The sequence below is a fragment of the Glycine max genome, chromosome 2 (assembly GCF_000004515.6).
Source record: "Glycine max cultivar Williams 82 chromosome 2, Glycine_max_v4.0, whole genome shotgun sequence".
NCBI classification, from domain to species: Eukaryota; Viridiplantae; Streptophyta; class Magnoliopsida; order Fabales; family Fabaceae; genus Glycine; species Glycine max.
The window spans coordinates 28,807,210-28,831,258 of NC_016089.4; the positions used below are offsets into that span (position 1 = coordinate 28,807,210).

The 24,049-nt window shown below is 29.8% G+C and overlaps 1 protein-coding gene and 1 non-coding gene across 2 annotated transcripts; one reads left to right on the top strand and one right to left on the bottom strand.

Moving 5' to 3' along the window:
* Positions 1-257: 257 nt before the first annotated feature.
* On the bottom strand, positions 258-2,883 carry LOC100779138 (homeobox-leucine zipper protein HOX11). The gene is made up of 4 exons (XM_003517997.5): positions 2,165-2,883; positions 1,358-1,656; positions 1,024-1,103; positions 258-873 (listed from the first exon to the last, which is right to left on the bottom strand). The coding sequence occupies exons 1-4, from the start codon at positions 2,445-2,447 to the stop codon at positions 546-548; spliced, it is 990 nt and encodes a 329-aa protein (XP_003518045.1). The 5' UTR covers positions 2,448-2,883; the 3' UTR covers positions 258-545.
* An 11,223-nt stretch (positions 2,884-14,106) lies between these two features.
* LOC113001045 (small nucleolar RNA R71) lies at positions 14,107-14,213 on the top strand. Its single transcript, XR_003266380.1, has one exon. It is a non-coding gene; the product is annotated as a small nucleolar RNA R71 (small nucleolar RNA).
* Positions 14,214-24,049: the final 9,836 nt, after the last annotated feature.

Sequence of the window (24,049 nt, forward strand, 5' to 3'; positions counted from 1 at the left end):
CGGTGTTTTGGAACCCGTCATTGAAATTTTTAAGCTTCGACGACGTCACATTCAACGACGTTCGAAAAACGTTAATCACTTTTTTCCAATAGTGAGTACAAATAACGCATGGCCGACTGCAAAATTGCAAGTACATTAGACGCAAGTAGTAGGGTACATGAAGGGTAGAAAGGTAATTTAAATCTGTGAACTACATTGATTAAAAAGTTCTCTATTCGTCATGATGGCAAAGGAAAAATAAAAACAAACGAATACAAAAACCTGAAAAAGCCTTTCATTTCACAATTTCACCACAAAGTTTGGTGCATTCTAACCGATCGACAAAAAGGATCAATCATAATAATTCTTTCAACCCAAAGTAAGAGAAAAAAAAACAGATTGAATGAAAGAACATACAAGAAAAGTCTAAATTATATACAAACGATATAAATAGGGGAACCGGAATTCCTTTGTCTTTATCCTCTATGATATAACTATAATATAAGGTTACATTATATCATATGTAATTAAAAAACCAGCCAAAAAAAATGTCTTCTGATGACAAATCATGAAGAAGCTATTTGATGAGCTTGGGCCTGTCCATTGGGGAAGGGCAATATTCTGGGCTTGCTGAGAGACAATTCCACTGGGATTTGAGAAGCATTGTTGTTAACGGTGGTAGTTTGGTTAGTTGTGGTGGAATTTGTGGCAACCCTTTCACAAGAGGGACACATGGTGAGTGTGGTGGCTGGAAGTTGCATGTAGAAAGGTTGTGAAGTTTTTAGGGCTCTGAGTTCTTGAAGCTCCTTCTGCAACCTTCTATTCTCTTCCGTTAGGGTCTCACAGCATCTCTTCAAATACTCACAATCCACTTCTGTTTGCTTCAACTTTGTCCTGAAAATCACATTTCCAAATCAAACACAATGCATAATAATATAGAGAAAAATGTTATAAACATACTTTTAATCCACTCTCTTGAACATACTCTCTCGTATGACAGATAACCCTTTTAAGGAAAATGAAGGTAGTTATTAATGTTCTTACCTTGCCCTTCTGTTCTGAAACCAAACCTCCACTTGACGAGGACGAAGATTTAACTGTTTTGCCAAAGCAAGTTTTTGCTTCTGCAAGTAAAGTTAAGAACTTACAATTAAAAATAAATAAATAAATAAACAAGAGTGTGAGACCCATATATAGAAAAATTAAAATGGTCAAATTTAAAATCAAAACTCTAATAAAATTAAGAAAAAAAAAATGTCTCATCCAACTTATCTAGATTCTAGAAGCTGAAAGGCGTAGTTGGTTTTATCTTTAATTTTTATTTATCTAGTTTATCCAAACAAGAAAAAAAAAACAAGATTATGTTTTATGAACTTACGGGATTGAGAGTGGTGTGTTCTTTGAAACTTTCTTCAAGAAAAGCTGATTGTTCCTTAGAGAGCCTGAGTTTCTTCCTCGTGGAGCCATTTTCATCGTCATCACTCGCTCTACCCTCAGCCTCTTGCTGCTCTCTCTTGTTTCTGCCTCCGAACTCTGCATTACAGTTCCTGGTGCAGAAATCCATCTGAAACGGCGACACCGCGCTGTTTGGCGACGACGACAACGACGTGCCGTCGTCGCCATCCTCCGCGGTCGCCGCCCGGAATAGGTTCACGTCTAGCACCCTCGCCGCCCCGCCTAAACATCATAACCAACAACAATTACTCTCATCTCAAAAAAAAAGTATATATATATACATATTAACCGCACTCATTTTTTCATAAGAACTTTTTTAGAAAACAAATGTTCTTTTCCGTCTCCATTTTTCTTCATAAAAAAATAATGTTGTTCAAACTATAATCAGACTCCAAGAGTGAGTGTGTATACGCGTTAGATTAACGGAAAAATTATATATTTTTTAAAACAAAAACGTTAAAGCAAATATGTTGTAGCTTTAGCCTAAACCTTGATTTAGGCTGGATTCAAGGGCTTTCCAAACACACCCTAAACATGTAAACACTTTTTTTTTTCAATTGAGATAAAAATCATGATTTGTCACGTTGTAAGAGACTAGTTACTTCCGCTAAGCCTCCACTAACAGTGATATTTTGTTATTTATGTGAAAAAGTGTAAGGTTCAAATTAGTGTACCATTTTGCGCATTTTGATGGTGTGAAGAAGGGTAAAAAGGGAGAGAGATTATTTACATGCTTCGGTGAGCCAAGGGATCCGAAGTTGAGAGGGAGGTTGTTGTTGGGGTCTGAGAACCGGAGAGAAAGGAAGAAGGTCGAGCTGAACCGGTGGATCTGAAGAAAAACCCCTCCTCTCAGCAGCATCGCTTCTTTTATCGGCGGCGGCGGCGGTGGCGGCGAAACTCGGCGCCAAGCTGAACAACCCAGGTGGGTCCTTGTTGGTGGGTAAATTCACCGCGGCCTTGTCGAGAAAGGTAAAAGACTTGGACGTGTCTCCCAAACTCAAAGCCAGTTCCATGGTAAAAAAAAAAAGAAAAAAAGAAAAACAGTTTTGTTTAGTCAAGTTGTAGTAATTGTTGTTAAATATGTGGCGACAGAGGGTGGTGGTGGTTGTTGTTTGTTGAAAGGAGAAAGGAGAAAGAGCACATTCGGTAGTTGATGGTGGTGGTGCTGCAGAAATACCCTCTTCTTTCTTCTTGTTGTGTTTGTTCTTAAAAGAGGAGGCAACAAGAAGAGGAACACTGGGCTTTTTATTTGTGCTGTTCTCGGTTCTTCTTCTTCCCTTTGCCTTTGTGGGTATAAAGATTGACCGACAAACACAGGTTGACAAATGCACGTGAATCTATTTAAATATTCAACCGTTCTCATTCCCTTCCCTTCTCCCACCACCATACTCGGATAAAAAATTCCACCACCAATACCCTCAGAATTTTATATTTTTCCTGTTTGAATTTATGATACGTAGCTTTGTGTACACTCCTCACGGTATATACACCACCAAGATAGAGAGAGAGAAAGAATTGTCACTCACAACAATCATATACCGACAATTTCATATGACAAAAATATACAAAATACTAAGCTAAATATTCATTTTAGTTTGAAAACGTGACAAATTGATAAGTGAAATTTAAATATGGGAAAAGTGGGATAGATTCATCTACTTAAATTTATGAGACCATTTTTATCATTTGTCATGTTACAATAAATTATATTTTTGAGAAATAATTTAACATTAAATTTTAAAATTTAACATTTATTTAGTCATTAAATTATTTACATGACTATAGTTTATCATATCTTTTATGCATTTGAGGAGTAAATTCAAATTTTTTATCTTTTTAAAATCTATTTCACATTTCGAGAACCAAGCTATTTAACATTCTAAAATGTTGTTTCCAATATGATTTTTTTATATAAAAGTTAATTTTTTTTAATATGAATCATTATTTTAAAGATGAAAAAAATAAAGATAAAAGTAAATAAGTGATCAAACATTATAAACATTTTTTTGTTGTTTTTTTAAAATATTTGTACCAATTTAGCAGTTATTTTAATAAATCACCGTATGTCCGTATCCCTTACATTTTTAACCTAACATAGACCTGAAGAAAGAAAATGCTGTATTTTTTATAATTAAGCAAATGCAATTATCTTGATTGAAAATTAACATTATTTTTCCGTATTTGGAATTTAGAAATGATAATATAAACTTTGGAGAATCTAGAATGAAGAAAAATAATCAGTGGTCAGAAAAGCCGCCTGGGATTGTATTATTAGTTATCTTCCAGTTTATACCGTTTTGGATTCAGTCCGGTTAGCCCTATTTTTTTTAATTTCATGGGTTGGTATAAAGCTGACTTGTATAATACTTTTTTTTTTGTTGAGAAAAATGACTACTACCATACATCATTCTTTCTTATATTTTAATTTTTTTTATTCCATTATTTTTTTTCTATCTTCTACATTCCAAGAAAAATATGGAATTTTGCACTTATCATTTTCTATTTTTTATATAAATTATATGCATTTATATGTATATTTTATAGGAAACAATCCTACTCGACCTTTATAAAACTAGTGTAAATAACAAATTATTCCTTTAAGTATTTCATAGCATAATTTCTCTAAAAAAACACAGTTACATAATTAATACTCAAACTAAACCATTTATTAAGGTTATATCTACACCAACAATTGTAGGTAATAATTCTTTTGAGTTTTACCTACACTAATCAACTATAGGCACAAGTTTTTTAGAGTTTTACTTACATAACATAATTGTAGGTACAAGTATTTTTTTTAGTTTTAATAAATTTATTTACACCAAATAATGATTGATACAAGTAGTTGAGTTTTACCTACATTAATCAGATATAAGTAACAATATTTTTGAAATTTACCTACAGTAGTTTATGTCTGTAGCAAAAAAGCGTTCGTAGACATAGATTATTTTTCTTGTAGTGAATCATTGATCTGCACACTTAATTACCTTTGTCCTAAATTTAGTAACACATACATAACAAAATATAAAACGTTTAAGCAAAAAGTGGTATAAAGAAAAGAGGTACAAAGAAACTCATTCCATTCTGGTGTAATGTTGTGGTACCTACATTGTGATTGAAGCAGTAAAAGTGGTAGGTAATAAAGAAATTGTGTAGTCAATTTTCAACTCAGTTTAGCCTCCGGTTGCTCTCTTAATTGAATGCGTTTGCATTCTTTTCTTACACTCACCCAATTAAATTAAAATGGTCACACACAAAAATTGAAGAGGGGTGCACCCAAAAAATAGCGTCATGATGACAAGGAGAAAATGATATACCATCTGAGAGACATGTCTGGGATTATAAACCTGCTCCTGTTGTCTTATTGATTAGCCAGTATATATGTTGGCTTCTCATCTATCGTCGCCATCATGCTTATTCTCATTCTCATTATCGCATGACAATATGATAAGAATGATGATTTGTCTTTGGTGCCCAAATACAGAATCATGTGGGCTATGTCTATTAAGGCATAAATAGTTACTACAACTGTACTGTTTCAGGGTTTTTATTTCCCATGCCCTTGAATTTTATTTGGCTACCTCTCCCATGAATATTAATTATTAATTAATCAAACATAAATAAAAAAATTGGTGCAGTTTCCGAGTTAAACCTAAAATGAATAGAACGGATTATTTATGTGGCCTGATCAACTTAAATGAAATGACCCTGGTAGCTAGGCTAGCTTCCAGCTAAAGATTTTGAGGCTGCGAAACAATATATCCTATTGTTTGTAGAAGTCGGGATTTATAAAATATTTTAAGGAAAGGCTTCGATTGTAATTTTTTTTTAATAAAAACATATATAATATGCTTTTTTTAGTTATTTTATTTTTCAATTATGTGTGTGTATGCTGTCTAGATTGAAATAGCACCATAAGTATAAAAAATTACAAAGCAAATGCTGGAAATTGTTATTAAAAATATTAGTAGAATATTTTTAATAATTTTTAATGAATCTTTATTATGATTTATAATAACAAAAATACTTTGATTTTCTTTGCAGAGGGTGAAAAACTATAATAATTTTTTTAATTTCTTTCATTATTATTTTGTAAAAACATTATTAAATTATACGAAAGACAAAATAAACCAGTTAACATGCAAATTTAGTTATTAATTTAGAATAAGGATATTTTGGAAAAACAATACTAATACAGTATTACTCAAAATAATACTGATATAAAAATATTATGTAATACAAAAAGAGAAAAACCTTATTAAATTAGAAAATAATAATTTCTTATATTATAAAGATGGATCACTTTAGTTTATAATTTTGCAAACTTTACACTTTAATACAAATCTCTTATATCTTAGTCTTGTTTGTTCTTTAAGCTGTCTATAGTATCACCAGAGCTAGTTGGCCGCTAATGCACGTTTGATTAAATAAAAAGATTATTATTTTTATATGGAAACACATTTCCTTTTAGAAATAAGCGTGATGTGTGCGAAGAAAAACATAGGGAAAAAAAAAAGGTGGATGAGATGATTAGCACGAGATTTCAATTTGACCTTATTCTGATTATTATAATGTACTCATTAGAGAGACAAACCGACCGGATTTTACTATTCCCAGAAAAGTTTGCTGCTTTCAATCTTGCTTTGCGTTGGTTTAAGTAAGCAAATGAGTTTATGGTTCATGAAAAGGGAAAGCTAAGGTTCTTTTGTAATCTTTTGAAGCATTAGCATCTCCAAATTCGACATGGAAAAAAATGGATGGTTAAAAGTTAAAAAGAAAAAGAAATTAAAGATTGGTATCCAATGACAAGGAGTCCATAAAATGAGGGTCGGGTGGAGCGTCTACATTCCAAGTTGAATAATTAACACTGTCGAGGGGTATGAATTATCTCACATATCATTATAATTTAACATGTATATTTAGGAATATTAACACGTGGAGTGGGAGTGAATTTACTTATTTTCATCCTTCTTCCCGTAAAAGGCGAAAAAGATTTATTTTGAGTTTATAAAAGGCCGGATAAAAAAAATGTAACTCATTCTCATCAGATTATATTGAATTTGAGAAAATTCACATAAAATTATTAAAAATATATTTTTTCATATATTTTAAATAAATAAAAAATTAAGTTATTAATTATATTTTAATTCAATCAAAATATATATATATATATATATATATATATATATATAATTTAATAAAAAATAAATAATACAAACATATTTAATAATTAAATTATATTTTTAGTTAAATGTATAATTTTTAATTTTATTATAATTATAATATTATTTATTTAACTATTAAAATAATTATTTTATATTTTAATAATTATAAAAATAAAATATAAAATAATTACGTAATTGTATAATTAGCAATTACATATAATATATTGTATATAAATATATAATTACATTATTAATAATTATAAGAATATACATAGGGAGGCGGGGTGGGCTAGAGAGTGACAAACCCGTCCCTGCTTTCTCAAGTATAAAAAAATCCAAATTCACTTAAGTGAGTTTTTTTCCCTAAAAGAATGGATACTAGTTGTTTAATTTTTATTGTCATGCCTAAATATATTATTAGTCAAATAATTATAAAGTTGTGACTAATAGTAATATATCCAACTCGAATGAAATTGATCTTCTTGTTAAAACATAATCGTCCTTTAGTAAAAAAAAAAAAATATGTGGTCTTTTTTAAAAGAAGTTGAATAATCTGGCTAATTAATTTTTTACCCCTTTTTAGTCGTGGTTGGGCTTTGTTGAATTGAATTCTTTTGTTGGTGAAATTGAAAGATGAGAGAGAAGAATGGGTGGAAGCGTAGAAGAACAGAAGAAGTTAGAACAACAAGAGTTTGAAAGAAAGGGGTGGTGGTCCCGCGCGCGTGGGATAGCTTTAGAAAGAAGTCGTAATTAAAAATAGGCACACAGAGGAAATGAGGAGGGGTCAGACATGTCATGCTTTTGGGATCATTGCAATAATTGAAGTCATGCAGGCTTTAATGATAAGCTGCAGAGAGAGATGCGTGAATTATTGGGTGGGTCCCCTCATCTCAGAAAACGAACCTTGCCATAAAGTGACCCTCATGTAATTATTGTCGATGAAAATGGAATGTGAAAAAAGCCACACTACTACCCCCACCCCCCCCCCCCCCCCCCCCCCCCCCCCAACGGTGAACCTATCTTTGATAGGTAATGGTATTTTTTTTTATTAAAAATAGTTATGTTTGAGTAAAAGAAAATTATTATCAATAATATTAATTAAAAAATTTAAAATAATAAATATTTTTATTAGAAGATAAAAAATTGTATTATTTATGATTTTTTATATTTTCTTATAATTTATATAATAAGTATTTTTTTTAAATTCTTTAACTAATATTTTAAGATCTTAATAAGTCCCTTGATATAATTAGATATTCAAGACTCACTCTAATTCAAATTTTTTAATTTAATTTAAATAATTTAACGTCAATTCATTCACGTGCTATTAAGAGTTAACCTATTTATCAAATATTGAAATCACACTTCTACTAGTATTATTTAATACTATTATATATATAATTTTATTTTTATATACATATGCATGATATTAGAAATGGAAGATGTGACTTAGTACTAAAACTTATAAGCTCATAATGTGAAATTATCTTGTATTTATATATATAATTTTGATTATATTACTAATTAGTATGAAATTTTGAGCACACACCATTGAACATTAGACATTTTAAAACATAAAATTTGTATGACTTGACACTACAAATGGTCTAATAATGCCTATAATAATTATTAGGATAAACTTTTCCATCGAATGAAAAAAATTAAAATAAATTTTAGTACTATGTTATAATTTAAATTTTTAAACTAATTCAATCATAAAAGTTAATTCATATAAAATTTATCTTCACTTATATTAATTAACAACACACTTTTTTTCAACATATTTTCTATTATTAATTAAAGTTTATTGAAAGTCACAATTTATGATTAGAGCTTACATTTTATGTAATGGATGCTTTTCTTAATTTTATAATTTTTAATTAATAATAAAATATGCATTACAAACACTTTTGACCATATCATTAATCATTGTGGATCTCCAACACATGAAAATGTATTGCCAACATTTTATTTAGAATTTTAATCTTCCTAAAAAGAGCATCTCGCTCCGGTCTCCGTATTCCAGAATCACTATTCTTAATTTCTCAATCATGCATAAGATTCTTCACTTCAAAAATATCGTCATTATTTCATGTAAAATTATTTACAGTGTCAATGGCAAGTGACTTGGTCAAACAATGAAACAACAACTACTACCACCCAAGAATTCAAATTGCTACGTTTCTAGCCACAAGATACTAACAAATCAATCTTGGGGTAAACTATTCTTCCTTTGACTTCAAAACCACGCTGCATGGAGGGGATCGAGATTAGTGGCTTGATTATCCAATTCTCAATCTACACACCTATATTAATATTAATCATATACAAACGTTGAATGTTAACTGAATCCAAGTTCTTCTATTAATTAGTATAAAATGAAATAAAATGAAATAAAATTAAGCTACTTGTTGTTAGTGGATAAGTGATCATGCCAACATTAATAAATAGAAGCCACTATGTACTGAATAAAGGTGTTTGTTTTTAAAAAAATCCTGATTTTATAGGTAGTATTCTTCTTTATTGACCTTGAAATGAAACTGGTATAGATAATTCAAAATAATGCTGCTGCATATACGAATGCTGTCGTATAAGAACAATTTGTGTATTATTTTTTTATAATACCAGACAATCCTTGGGTCTTAAAGTGGGTTATCAATTTCGTGAATATATCTGCAACTAACATACAATATAAATGTGAATAGATCACGTGACTTTTACTGGATTTATTTATAATTCCGTATAATGTGTTACAAATATGTCATGGTCTTATAATATATTCAAGCTAAGCCAGCAAAAAGATTAGAATAGAAACTAGAAGTAACAGAAAAATAAGTACATTATTCTAGGTGAAAAAGAAAGGAAACACATAAAAGGAAATCGGAGATATTTAAAGCCATATGGATGGCAGCAACATGGATTAAGAAAATTGATGCGACGACCACCATTCTTCGGGTGTGAACACCATTTGTCATTCTTACTACGTAAAAGTCTTGGATATTTAATGTTCATACTTCTTTTATTTGGTAAACATTTAATGTTCATACTGACGCTTTAGAAATTACCTCGTCTTCTCTTAAATTGGATGGAACACCACGGGTACCTACCTCAAATGCATAATTAATAATCAAGGAAACTGATTAACGTACATTTGTTTTATTTTATTTTATTTTTGAATCAAAATTACATTTTATTTTAGTGATTTCTATTTTTATCTTAATAATTAAAATGACAACAATTATTATATAATAAATAGCAATTTTAATTAAAAATAAAACTTAAATATGTTTTTAGTTCTTTAAATTTAGATAATTAATTTTGTAGTCCTTAAAAAAAATATTTTTATTAGTCTTTTAAATTTGAAAAATTACTTTTAATTTCTCTCATTCTTTATGGTGTTATAATTTTAAGCTATTTTTCACCATCAAACATGTAAATATGGAAAAAATTGCAACAATTTCATATCCATATTTTTATTTTTCCTTTTATAAACGGCTAGAATATATAAAAAAAAACGGCCATCAAGCTATACAAATCAATTATTTTGTCGGTTTAAAATAATCAGAAATCATTTTTAAAAAAAATAAAAAATTTCTGTTAAAAATTACTATAAATTGTGAAAACATGAAGAAATTAAATTATTATAAAGAAACTAAAAGTAACTTTCAAAAATTTAAAGAACTAATAAAAATTATTTTTTAAAAAAGACTAAAAATCCAAATTTAAAGTACTAGAAAGTAAGCCTAAAAATAACCATAACTTATTCTATACTTGGATCTAAACTTCATCGTAAGTTATTTTTTTCAACAAGAGTTCTAATTTTTGTTCATTAATTGGTTATCCACATAAACAATCCCAATCATGCAGGAAAAAAATGGTTGCAGCAGACAGGCAGTAGTAACATTTGTCAGTGTGACTCTATTGTAGATTTAGTATGGGTTTGGATTACAATTAAGAAAATAAAGTTTGGTTGAAATTAATTTTGTAAATATAAATTTAATTAAAAGTAGGTTTAATAATATAAGTTGATTTATATTTAAAACTTTTTACATTTAACGGAAAAGTGAGAGAGGAATAATTTTAAAATACACTTTGATTTTGATGAAAATTAACCAAAAAATAAATAAGAAATGAGTCTCAATTGAGTGTCTATAATTAAACGTGAAACCAAACTCACTTTTAGAATTTGGTACTCCAAATTGATCATTAAATGCGTATTTAGAAACAGATCGGTAACGTGATTATTTACATCAGATTCAACAGTATTAGTTCTGGCTAGCGTTTACTAGGTTTTTCATATGAAGGACTTGGTTCCTTAGTTGTAGAGTGTTTTTCCAAACATGCTCTAATTCGGTTCTATTCAAAAAAAAATTCTTTCTAAAAAGCAAGTTGATTATACGTTTGCATTGCCACCCATGCATGATTGATCGAGGCCGTACCCGAATCAAATAAACATGAAAATGCAGTAACTAGGAAGTGATCTTAGGTCGTTTCCCAACGAGCAGTGACAAACCAAATGTTCATAATATACTTGCAGTAACAGTAACGATTGGGGGGTTTGTTTGTTTTGTGATTAAAGAGCAAAACAAGTAAACTGGAATATGAAATTACTAATATTAAAAACGGGTTGTTTCCTTTTATTCAGAAGCCATTTTCTTATCCTGGGTTATGGAGAATTCGTCCCTAACAGTCAACCACTTAATCCAACCCTATTTCAATTTTCTAAGCGAAAATCAACTTAGGGTTGTCAATACGTGATTAGGCACCACATACACCAGTTAGCCCTTCGTCCATTAAGCATGAATGCAAGTTAGGCTTAGAGGCAATTAATCGAACACGAAGCGTGCACTGATTAATATTCACGAATTTGGGATAACTGGTGAAGGGAAAACTGCCAGGGAACCACATTACAAGCGAAACCTCAAAGAGAGTTGGGCTTCGTCCTCAAAAGGAAACAACACCAGAAAATCTAGCCTTCCATGGATTCAAACAGAAAACGCAAATGAAACATGAAGCAGAAACGTAAATGAACAAAAACGTAAATGAATAGAAACGTAGATGAAACAGAAACGTAAATGAGAGTAGAAGAAGAAACAAGAACGAAATTGTAATTAGAAACAGAAAACGTCAAATTGCATTACGTGAACAGTAGCATTAAGCAGAAAAACGAAAACCCTAAAACAAAAGCTCTGAATAATGAATAGCATAACAGAATGCCTTGCACGAATCCCAAGGCTGCTATTTAAAAAGAGTCACTCAAAGTCACTGAGCCCTATTACAATACTCTGGCCAAAAACGAAATAAACACTGAACAACATAAAATAAAATTGCGAAATTTCCTAATTAGAAATTAACTAACGTAGGCACTGCTTTATTTGCCCTCTTCATAACCAAAATCCGGATTAAGCCCAATGTTTCATTAATTCCTGAAATTAGATTAAAAACATCAAATTAGCTAAATGAGCCCAAATAATAAAACTGTCTGATTAATTGACAATTAAGACCAATCAGTAATTAAAATGGTGCAAAAAGGGTTTAGAAAATAGAAGAAAATGATGGCACTTCCTAAAACATGGTTAGTCCTATCTGACTCTATAAAATCAATCTCAAGAGGTAAAACACCACCACCAGGCATGCAATCAATATCACTCTCAAATTCATTCTCAACATCAAATTCAGACATATGATCAAGTACAATTTCAGACTCAATGCATGAAGAGTGAGAGGCATGCAGATTAGAATAAAGATCAGTCATGTATTCATCAACAACATGGTCAATTATTTCAGCACGAAATACAGAAAGATCTTCAGATGGGTATTTCATAGCATCCAGAATATTAAAATGAACAGTTATATCACCAAACTCCATGGACAGTGTGTCTGCATAAACATCTATCTTAGTTCTAGCAGTTTTCATAAAGGGTCTGCCTAGAATGATGGGAACTGATCCTTGAGAAAATCAATCTTCCATATTCAAAATATAAAAATCAACAGGGAAAATCAGTTCACCAACTCTAACTAAGACATCTTCTATGAAACCAACAGGGTAGGCAACACTTCTATTAGCTAAATGAATTACCACATCAGTTGACTGCAAGGGGCCTAGAGATAGAGAATTAAAAATAGACAGAGGCATAACACTAACAGAAGCTCCTAAATCTAGCATGGCATTGTCAAACTTACTATTCCCTATGATACAAGGTATGCTGAATGTACCTGGATCTTTGCATTTTTCAGGAATTTGAGGAACAGATTTACCAATCAATGCGGAGACATTTCTGCCCATGCTAATCCGTTCACTTCCTTTAAGCTTCCACTTATTAGTGCACAGCTCCTTCAAGAATTTGGCATATCTTGGAATTTGCTTTATTGCATCCAACGGAGATATGTTTACCTCTACTTTTCTAAACGTTTCCAAGATCTCTTTCTCTGCCTCTTCCATTTTTTTGTTAGAAACTGCTCTTGGAGGGAATGGAAGAGGGGGAATGTGCTGTTTCTGCAAATCAGAATTACCTGTGGAAGAAGATTCACCTGCACAGAAATTGTTAGGTAAATTTTTGTCATCACCTTTTTCTGGAGTAGAGTAAAGTTTGGCAGGTTCATTTGCAGATGAGGAAGGTGCTACGGTTTGAGGTCCTTGACACTGCTTTCCCGACCTCAATGAAATGGCACTGACATTTTTGGGATTTTGGACAGCTTGAGAAGGCAACTTGTCAGAATTCTGTGACTGTTGTTGATTCAATTGGGTAGCCAATTGTCCCATCTGATTGGTTAGGCTCTGGTCTCTTGCTGAAACTGCATGTTCTGCATAGTCATTTGCCTCACAAGTTCTTCGAGGGAAGGTTGTGGAGGGGCCTCAACTGTTGGCTGTTTCTGGGGTTGTTGCTGTTGTTGGATTGGTGGAGGAATGTATGGTCTGCTTGGGCCAGCAGCATTTTGGAAGGAAGGAGCAGGCTGCTGTTGTTGTTGTTGAGGGCTGGACCATCTGAGGTTAGGGTGATTCCTCCATCCAGGGTTGTATCTGTTGTTGGAGAGGTCATAATTGTTCTGCTGTGGTTGATTTTGCTGCTGAGGTTGAGGAGGTCTATTGTAAATATTTGCAGCATAAGCTTCAGGCTGCACAATTGCTCCAGGTTGCTGCATGGAAGGGCAAAGGTCTGTATGGTGGTCAGTAGAGGAGCACAAACCACAAACCCTTGCAACAGGTACAAATTTCTGATTCAAGGCCAACTGGGTTACCAAGTTAACCAATGCATCTAGTTTGCTTTCAAGCTTCTTAGTTTCAAATGATGCAGATGGGTTTGTAGCTACCTCATGCACTCCTCTAATGACTATGGCATCATTTTTGGCGCTAAACTGCTGGGAGTTGGAAGCCATCTTCTCAATTAAATTTCTGGCTTCAGCAGGAGTCATGTCTCCAATGGCTCCACCACTGGCAGCATCTATCATACTTCTCTCCATATTACTGAGTCTTTCATAAAAATATTGGAGAAGAAGCTGTTCTGAAATCTGATGGTGGGGGCAACTGGCACATAGTTTCTTAAATCTCTCCCAGTACTCATACAGGCTCTCTCCACTGAGTTGTCTAATACCTGAGATATCCTTCCTGATGGCTGTGGTCCTGGAAGCAGGGAAAAATTTCTCTAAGAATACTCTCTTAAGGTCATCCCAGCTCGTGATGGACCTTGGAGCAAGGTAATACAGCCAGTCCTTTGCCACTCCCTCTAATGAATGAGGAAAAGCCTTCAGAAATATGTGATCTTCTTGGACATCTGGGGGTTTCATGGTGGAGTAGAAAATGTGAAATTCTTTCAAATGTTTGTGCGGGTCTTCACCTGCAAGGCCATGAAACTTTGGAAGCAAATGAATCAGTCCAGTTTTAAGAACATATGGGACATCCTCATCAGGGTATTGGATGCACAAGCTTTCGTAGGTGAAATCAGGTGCAACCATTTCCCTTAGAGTCCTCTCACGGGGTGGAGGTTGTGCCATGTTCTCAGAATGTGCAAAATCAGAATGCTCAGAATCAGAATGCTCAAAATTATAATGCTCAAGATCAGGATGTTCAAAATCACCAATAACAGAATGCACAGATTCACCAGTAATGGAATGCTCAGAATGATCAAAAGGTATAAAATGATGCCTAACTAATCTATGAAATGTCCAATCTATCTCAGGATCAAAGGGTTGTAAGTCAGATGGATTGCCTCTAGTCATACACTACATTCAGCATGCACACAACTAGTTGCCTTATCATGTAAATAAAGGTGTAGGTTTGAACTACAGCTACCCTCAAATGATATCCAAATGACTTGAAATTTTGTGAACAACCTTATAAAATGATGAGAAGATAGCACAAAAAATTTCAGACAAAAATTCAAAGTCTAACTATGAAAGCTAAAAATGGTAAGTTAAGAAAAATAAGTGAATAAAACTTGAAAAATAAAAAAACTTTTGACAGAATCGCTTTTTTTTGAACGATGGAGACCTCAGCCGGCCGTAGGCCAGCAACCACGACGTAGGAAATTTTTTTCTACCCCAAATGCATATATAATAATTGCGATTCTGATAACCGGAGCAAAAGTTATGGTCGTTTGAAGTTTTGACAAACACAAAATTTGCTAGTTTTTTGGAACTTTCAAATCTGACCAAACTAAAGGCTCTAGCTATTTTCCCCACAAAATATGGATTAAAAGAAGTTACCACAAAAAAATCAGCCAAAAATAACAACCCTAGCTACTAAAACAAAAAATCTCAAATAATTCAGCATGAGTGGTCGCTAAAATCCGTCTCTAATTGATTTCTACTACTACTATGTTTTGCCGCAAACACAATCTTCACAGCAAAACACCCAAGACTGAAACAGGGGAAACACTTAATGGGAAAACTGAAACAGAACACACATTAAACAAAATACCAGGACACTAAACAACACTAACACATATACTAACACAATACTAACAATTAATCATAAAACACGAAAGGATTAAACACACACACTAGCTAACTATTATGAACCTTTGGACACTGCTCCCCGGCAACGGTGCCAAATTTGATCGAGGCCGTACCCGAATCAAATAAACATGAAAATGCAGTAACTAGGAAGTGATCCTAGGTCGTTTCCCAACGAGCAGTGACAAACCAAATGTTCATAATATACTTGCAGTAATAGTAACGATTGGGGGGGTTTGTTTGTTTTGTGATTAAAGAGCAGAACAAGTAAACTGGAATATGAAATTACTAATATTAAAAACGGGTTGTTTCCTTTGATTCAGAAGCCATTCTCTTATCCTGGGTTATGGAGAATTCGTCCCAAACAGTCAACCACTTAATCCAACCCTATTTCAATTTTCTAAGCGAAAATCAACTTAGGGTTGTCAATACGTGATTAGGGACCACATACACCAGTTAGCCCTTTGTCCATTAAGCATGAATGCAAGTTAGGCTCAGAGGTAATTAATCGAACACGAAGCATGGACTGATTAATATTCACGAATTTGGGATAACTGGTGAAGGGAAAACTGCCAGGGAACCACATTACAAGCGAAACCTCAAAGAGAGTTGGGCTTCGTCCTCAAAAGGAAACAACACCAGAAAATCTAGCCTTCCATGGATTCAAACAGAAAACGCAAATGAAACATGAAGCAGAGACGTAAATGAACAACAACGTAAATGAACAGAAACGTAGATGAAACAGAAACGTAAATGAGAGTAGAAGAAGAAGCAAGAACGAAATTGTAATTAGAAACAGAAAACGTCAAATTGCATTACGTGAACAGTAGCATTAAGCAGAAAAATGAAAACCCTAAAACAAAAGCTCTGAATAATGAATAGCATAACAAAATGTCTTGCACGAATCCCAAGGCTACTATTTAAAAAGAGTCACTCAAAGTTACTGGGCCCTATTACAATACTCTAGCCCAAAACGAAATAAACACTGAACAACATAAAATAAAATTGCGAAGTTTCCTAATTAGAAATTAACTAAGGTAAGCGCTGCTTTATTTGCCCTCTTCATAACCAAAATCAAGATTAAGCCCAATGTTTCATTAATTCCTAAAATTAGATTAAAAACATCAAATTAGCTAAATGAGCCCAAATAATAAAACTGTCTGATTAATTGACAATTAAGACCAATCAGTAATTAAAATGGTGCAAAAAAGATTTAAAAAATAAAAGAAAATGATGACACATCAATGATTGCTTTGGAAATTTTCCAAGCTTGAAACTTCCATGTTCATTTTCATCGAAAACCATGGCGATTGCGCACATTGCCACATCGGAGTTCAAGTTTATATATCTATCCCATCATTAAGGTTAAAATATCTCAAATTGAAATAAACATACAATAGCCATGCAGAAAGGCTTCTATTCCTCAAAGTTATGGTGAAAAATTGAAAAAACAGAAGCAAAATTTGTTGCTTTGCCCTTCAACGTGGTTTTGGAATTGATTTTGTTAGAATTAAAAACTATTCCAAACACACTTTTTTTATTCAAATGTAAAAGGCTAATATTAAAAATAAAATGTTACTTGAATTAATTCTCATTATTTAGTTGTTTAGGCAATAATTTCCAAATTTCATCGATCAACTTAAAGCTTATTAAACTTCTAATATTGTAATCAAGTTTGAGTGTTTAACATATACACATTATTTAGTTTTATTATCTGCAAATGCATTTCTGCAAAGGAAGATTAAACTATTTGAACGATTTAGGAGTTTGTAACCATTTAAATCTAAAATCTATAACATAAAGTTACAAGTTTACTCTAAAATAAAAAGACAGGCATTATTGAGGGCATTTTCCTTGTCGATCTCGTTTTTTTTTTATCATGCGTGGTTTTCTTTGTTCCTAGAACCTCCACCCCAATCCAATTTTAAACTTCTGGTGTACGTGGGATACCTGAAAAAATTAAACTATTTCAATAATTGAGTATGTATATATAATCAATTATTCTTTGAGTTCATTTTTGTTTAGATAAGTCTGTTGTAAAGTAATTTAAAAATAATTAATTTTGTTTAGATGTAAAAAAACCAGTTTTTACATAATAAAAGAATATAAAAACAAGGAAAAATAAGTTGTTAAAAAATAACAAGAAGTTCCTTCTAAAAAAATACTAACCATAAGAAACAAATTTTGAGATTCGTAGAAAGAAATTATTTTTCAATTTTCTTTTATGAAATTTCACCTGATGTCTCAAACATCCAGATTATTTTATAAACAACCTTTTCTTCCACTAAACAGCTGAAATTATATATTATAAATTTTCCCAAATATGCTTGAACATAGAGATAAATATTAAAGCTTCTTTTGTTAAATGACCATAACGCCAATATAGTTATTATATTATCAGCTTTGAATTTTAATCTTAATTTGTCTGAGACATAAAATGATTGATTTTACTAACAAGTAGTTATAAGTAATGATGAACCTAAATTTTTTTAATAAAACGGTAAGAAATTTAAATATGGATAGAAAAAAAGCTTATTTAGGAGGCAATTCACTTTTGAGATTTTCCAAAAAAATACTTGTATGGTAAAAAAATTAAATATATTCTTTATTATAAATTATACTTATGAACATGTTTTGTTGCATGTTTTTTTAAGACAAATTCAGTTTCATAACATGTTTGATTGCGTTAACAAATACGTATGCAAAATTAAAATAAACTCACTTTTGTAAGAGAAAGATTTAGATTATTTTTACAAATTTAGTTCATAAATTAAAATTTAACTCAAACTTAAATTTATAAATTTTAATTCAAATATGTACTTATGCATGAAATTCTTTTTATTGATTTTGATCATAGTTAAAAAATTGTAATAATTATCAAATGAAATTTAAGACTCTCTCACACACAGTACATGTACATTGTTAATCTGTGAATCACACACATATTATATTATATGTACTTTGCTTTTTTAGCAATACTATATTATTGTGTGAAGCGTGAAGAAAGATTTCGTGGATGAATCGTCCAAGATGGAGGCACGTGAGAAGGACACATTTGAGGTGAGGAAGTAGTGATGGGTCACGTGAGAAAGAGGTGAGTGAGTAATGATGAGGTTTGGTGTCAGAATATCAGAGGAATGACGTGAAGGAGAGACAAGTCATGCTAATAAATTTATATTTTAATTTTTAAAAGATTTTTTAAAATTTTTAATTTCATTAGTTAAGAAATTTTAACGTGAACTTTTTTAAAAATTAAAATATAAAATTTTAAGAAATAAAAAAATCTATTTATTAATTATAAAAACTAAAATAATAAATTTAGAAATATAATGACTAATAGCATATTTAAAGTGACGATTAGATAAATTAAAATTAATTATCAAATTCATTAAATATGAAACAACATATAATTACTTAAAAAAATCATAATAATATTACTTTGAAAAATGTGAAAGGAGATTCCTAACTGACTCCCAAATACATTATAAATAGGTAACTAAATCAAAGAAATAAAATAACAATAATAATGGTTCTGGTTCTTCCCCCATAGGGTACTGCATGCTTGGGGTTACGGCCGAGCCTGTGTACTGTACTCCCTCTCTCTTCTGCTCCAATTAGTACCATTAGTGTAACCGCGTCCACTGCTCACTTTTCTGCAACTAATTAATCCTGTCCTTCACTTACATCTCACCTTTGACTGGTTTTACGCTTAGTACTTTGGATCAAGAGTGTAAGAAAAAAAAATGAAAATATGTGCTATTTAAATGAAAGTATTATTGACTGATGTAAATGAATATTTTGATTCTTGAAGGTGTGAACTGTGAACCGATCACAGGCTTAGTATATGAAACAACTGAAAATTTGATTTATCCGTATGTTCAAAAAGTTTCAAATTAAATTCAGAAATTAAAATATAGTAAATCATTAAGTTTAAAAATAAAATTAAAAAGTTAATTTTTTTATATGTGACAACTATATAAATAATACGTAAGTGACAGATGATATTAATCATAATTGTTACATCATCACTAAAAATATTATATAAATACATCATTTGAGTTAACAGAAAAAATATATAATTAATTTATCATATTTTTTATAAATTTAAAAACAAAATTTTAATTTTTTTATTTTTTTAAAATTTAATGAATTTAAGAAAAAATAGATATTTATCAAAAATATAATCTAATAAATTATTTTAAATTCGAGTTACGAACACATAATTATATTAAATATTTTTAAAAATTATTCATATTAGTCTTTCTTAAATTGAATAAGATTGTTTTTTGGCAAAAGATACATAAGTACCCTCATACAAAAAATTGATATAAAAGATACATATATATCCCGCTAAATGTTTTTAAAGTTTGATTAATTTGCCCAAATGTGTATTTTTTTTTTTTGTATAGAAAATGTGTTAGTTTAAAATAAATAAGTCATGTTAAATATTTTTTTTCTATCTAAAAAGTGATTTAAACAAACAAATAATAAACTTATACGGTAGAAAAAAATACTTTCATTCAAATCCCATTTGACTATAACATATTATTAATCATTTTATTTCACGTTTCATTTTTTGGTTCATATATTTTACCATATAAATAAAGTATATATATGTATATATGCAATTTCTCTTGTAAAAAATTGTGAAAAATAAATTGAAATTTCAAACTTCGTTGGTGTTGTATAAACACGACCAAACAAGCTATAAAAACGATTTTATGCAAATTGGGGGATTGGAAAAGCTGAAAAAAGAGTGGGAAGAGAATGTGAGAATCAGATGCCATGCGAGGGGATTGAGATCATGGATTGGATTGTGTAGCTATGATTGATGCATAAAATATTAGGAAATAATTGACTTGAACTTGAATGGGAATTAGGGTATATGGAAAAAGGGTCCACTGAATAGTGTAATGAAGACGTGGTGCAACGTCTCAAGGAGACAATCTACGCATCAGCAATCATTTGTACGTCGGATCTTATATGGGCTTCCCCTAATCTATGACTCTATTCTTCCTCCAATGTTTGGTTTTCTTCTATGCCTACATGATCATGAATGATCTGATGATATTTTTTTTATGAATATAGAATATTTGTTAATTTTATTAATAGTTATTTTTTGTCAAAATATTCTATTTTTTATTTTTATTGAGATTTTTCTGTTTTAATCATATTTTTATTTGTCAGGTTTAAATTTAAAATATTACTTAAAAAAATAATCCAATATTATTCATATTAATAACTTACTCATAAGGATGTGAGGATATTGAGACACGATACAAATCAAAATATATTTATTTAATTAATTAATAGACAATTATATATAAAAATGAAATAATTTTGGCTTTTGAACCTATAAACAGGTGATAATTTTTACATAAATATATTTATTTAATCAATTAATAGACAATTATATATAAAAATGAAATGATATTGGTTTTGAACATATAAACAGGTAATAATTTTTACATAAATAACAATTGTGATAAGAAGTTTTACATGAAAAGTGTCATAATTAAGTATTTTTTAAGATTATTTTATTATTAAGTTATATATTTATAAAATAATTTCACGATATTTATCGTAAGATATGATTTTTTATATGTTTAAAGATTAAGTCAAATTTTTTGTTGTCGTGAATTTACACATTCAAAAATTAAAATAATTATTTACTTGAAATAGGAGAAAGAAAAAGAAAAAAGAAAGAAAAAGGTACTTCTAGTATAGGGTCCCAAACCAGCGCTTTGTTCGAATTGGACAATTATTGGAACTTGATTGATTTAAATTCATTCAATCCTCTGTAACTTGTACGTTAGGTCTCTACTGTACTATGCCATCCCGTGCCTTTTAAAATCACTTCAATTCTAATGTTTAATTAGTTAAGCTTCACTTATATATCTTATAATTGCTGCCAAAATCATGCACTCGATTGAGAAATAATAATAACAATATATTCTAATCTTTGGTTCTTTACGTATTTTTAGTTTAAAATATATTTTTTATTTTTAAAAGACTTAAATAACATTTTGATTTTTATTATAAGATATTTAAAAAATATATTTTTTTTTAGTCATTTAAAGATTTATGTTGTGCTCATTTTATGTGAAAGATGAGTGATTAAAGGGTTGAAAGCAAGATAAAAGTGTTTCTGCATGTTGTTTGGTTGAGCTGAATTACAGTTCAAAGTTGACTTAAATGTAATTTTTTTTGTTTCAGCAATTTTGCGTTATTTTTATTTTTGTTTTTGTAATTTTTCTTTGTTATCATTTTTATAAAATGTGATTTTTTTGTTTTTTTTTTCTTAAAATACTTTAGATAGTATTTTAAATAGTCAAAAAATATTTTAAACAGTAAAAAAATATTATTTAAAACATTTTAACGATGAAAAAAAAAATACATTTTGAAAAGACAAACAAAAAAAATTATAGAAATGAAAATGAACAAAAATGTTAAATTTAAAGAAAATATATATATTTAAACCCTGATAGTTTTAAAAACTACATTGGACTTATTGACTACACTTTCACTTTCAACTGAAAAATGAGATAAAATCGGATGAAAGTACACAGTAAATATGTAAAAAATTTATTTATGAATAAAGTTTTCTGCACACCTTGATGCTATTTTTTAGGTGCTTGTGATATATGATTATTTATATATTATTACTCTTTTTTCATTCCTAAACAGTCCCTCCTTGAGTGCTTGTATTCCCCCAATGACTCTTGTGCCAAGGCAACATTAATCCCAGGTGTGTCATTTTTTCTTTTAGTCTTTACAGATTATTTTGTTTTTGCTTTTAGTTTTTTCAAATTTTTTTCTGTTCATAATCTTTGTGTTGTTGTATCTTTTTTTAATATTTAATTCAAGAAAATAATTAAAAATAAAATAAAAATAATGATGTGACAATATTGATGAAGTGAAATTTTTGTTGACATAATACATGATAATGTCATATTTTAATCACATCATTTAATAACATTATCATTTGTTTTGTCACTCACACCAACGCTTTTCTAAGGCAATTAGATAATTTAAACTAAAATCAAAAGATTTTAAACTTTCAAGAATAAAAAAAAACTACAAATATTAAAACTGAAAAATGTCATATTCACTAATGTGTTTAGTAACATTAATTTGAATTCAAGTGAATTTTTGAGGCAATAAATTAAAGCATTACTTATTTATAGTATTATGATTTTGTAATATTTGACCAATTACTTTGTGTATTTTTAATGAATGTGTGTTAGTATATCAAATTAGGTGTTAAATTTAATTATCTTTGAAAACAATAATTCGTTTTAAATTAATCGTTCATTTTAAATTTTGGTTTATAAAAAAAATATTAAATTAATATTTTCGTAATGTTTTGACTTTTGAGAATCTGTCACAGCAGAAGAAGAAAATATAAAAGCATAAAATAAACTATAAAAAATAAATAAATGATAAAAAAATATAAAAAAAATTATATTAGAGAAAGAAGATAAAAAAAAAAGATGAAACTATAAAAAAAAATTGTTTACCCCAAGGATATATTTCAACAATAGTGTTATATACTAATTTCTATGAAGCAAAAGATCATCGAAATATTTATTGTCTCTTCTCACAAAATCATCTTGGTATGCATAACCAAAAATTAAACCCTGAAAATAAAAAAGGAAAGACTTAAAGGGCATCATAACTAATTTTAAAAAAATAGTTCCCTTGAAAAAATTAATCAATGGAGCAATTATTCTTTTTTTGATGCAAGAAAGGAAACATTTAAAAAACCTAAAACAAAACAAAAATAGAAGTAAAGAAATGAAAACTATTATACTAAATATTTTTAAAAAAATCAATTAAAAAAATTAAAAAAATATAAAAAATCATCTTAGATGATTTTCTTTTCTTGTTTGCATTTGTCCCTCTATGGAAATTGGATTAAAAAAAGAATAAAAATGTTAGTGTTGACTATTCCAAAAAGAAACAATGCAAATGATAAAAAAAAAACAATAGAGATACTTCGAAAAAAGACTAATCATATAATCTTATCTTAAAAAAAAAGAACATCAAAGGAAAGAAATAATTTTTTTTAGCAATTAACTATTTCAAAAGAGAAAAATAACAATGAAATTGGAAATACACTCAGGTATTTTTTATTGAAACTCAAATAATGCAATATTTTTAAAAGTTCTAAAGAGGATCAATCATAAGAGTATGAAATGTCATCATAGCGTAGAGTTTGTTAGGTCTTGACGAGCCATTAACTATTGGATGACCTATCATACCTACCTTGAATTTTGATGATTAAAAATGTATAGGTTATTAATGAACTAATGAGTTGTTGTTAAGTGAATAGGACATACCTCGTAAAAAAAATTCTTATTATTATATTAACCTCTACGGCTCTAATAAATGTGTGTCCACTCTTGAATGAAAAACAATTTCCTTAAAATATATTCAACGTTGATAAATTAAATGTGTTCACTTATTGTGAATACCAGTGTTTACATACTAAGCTA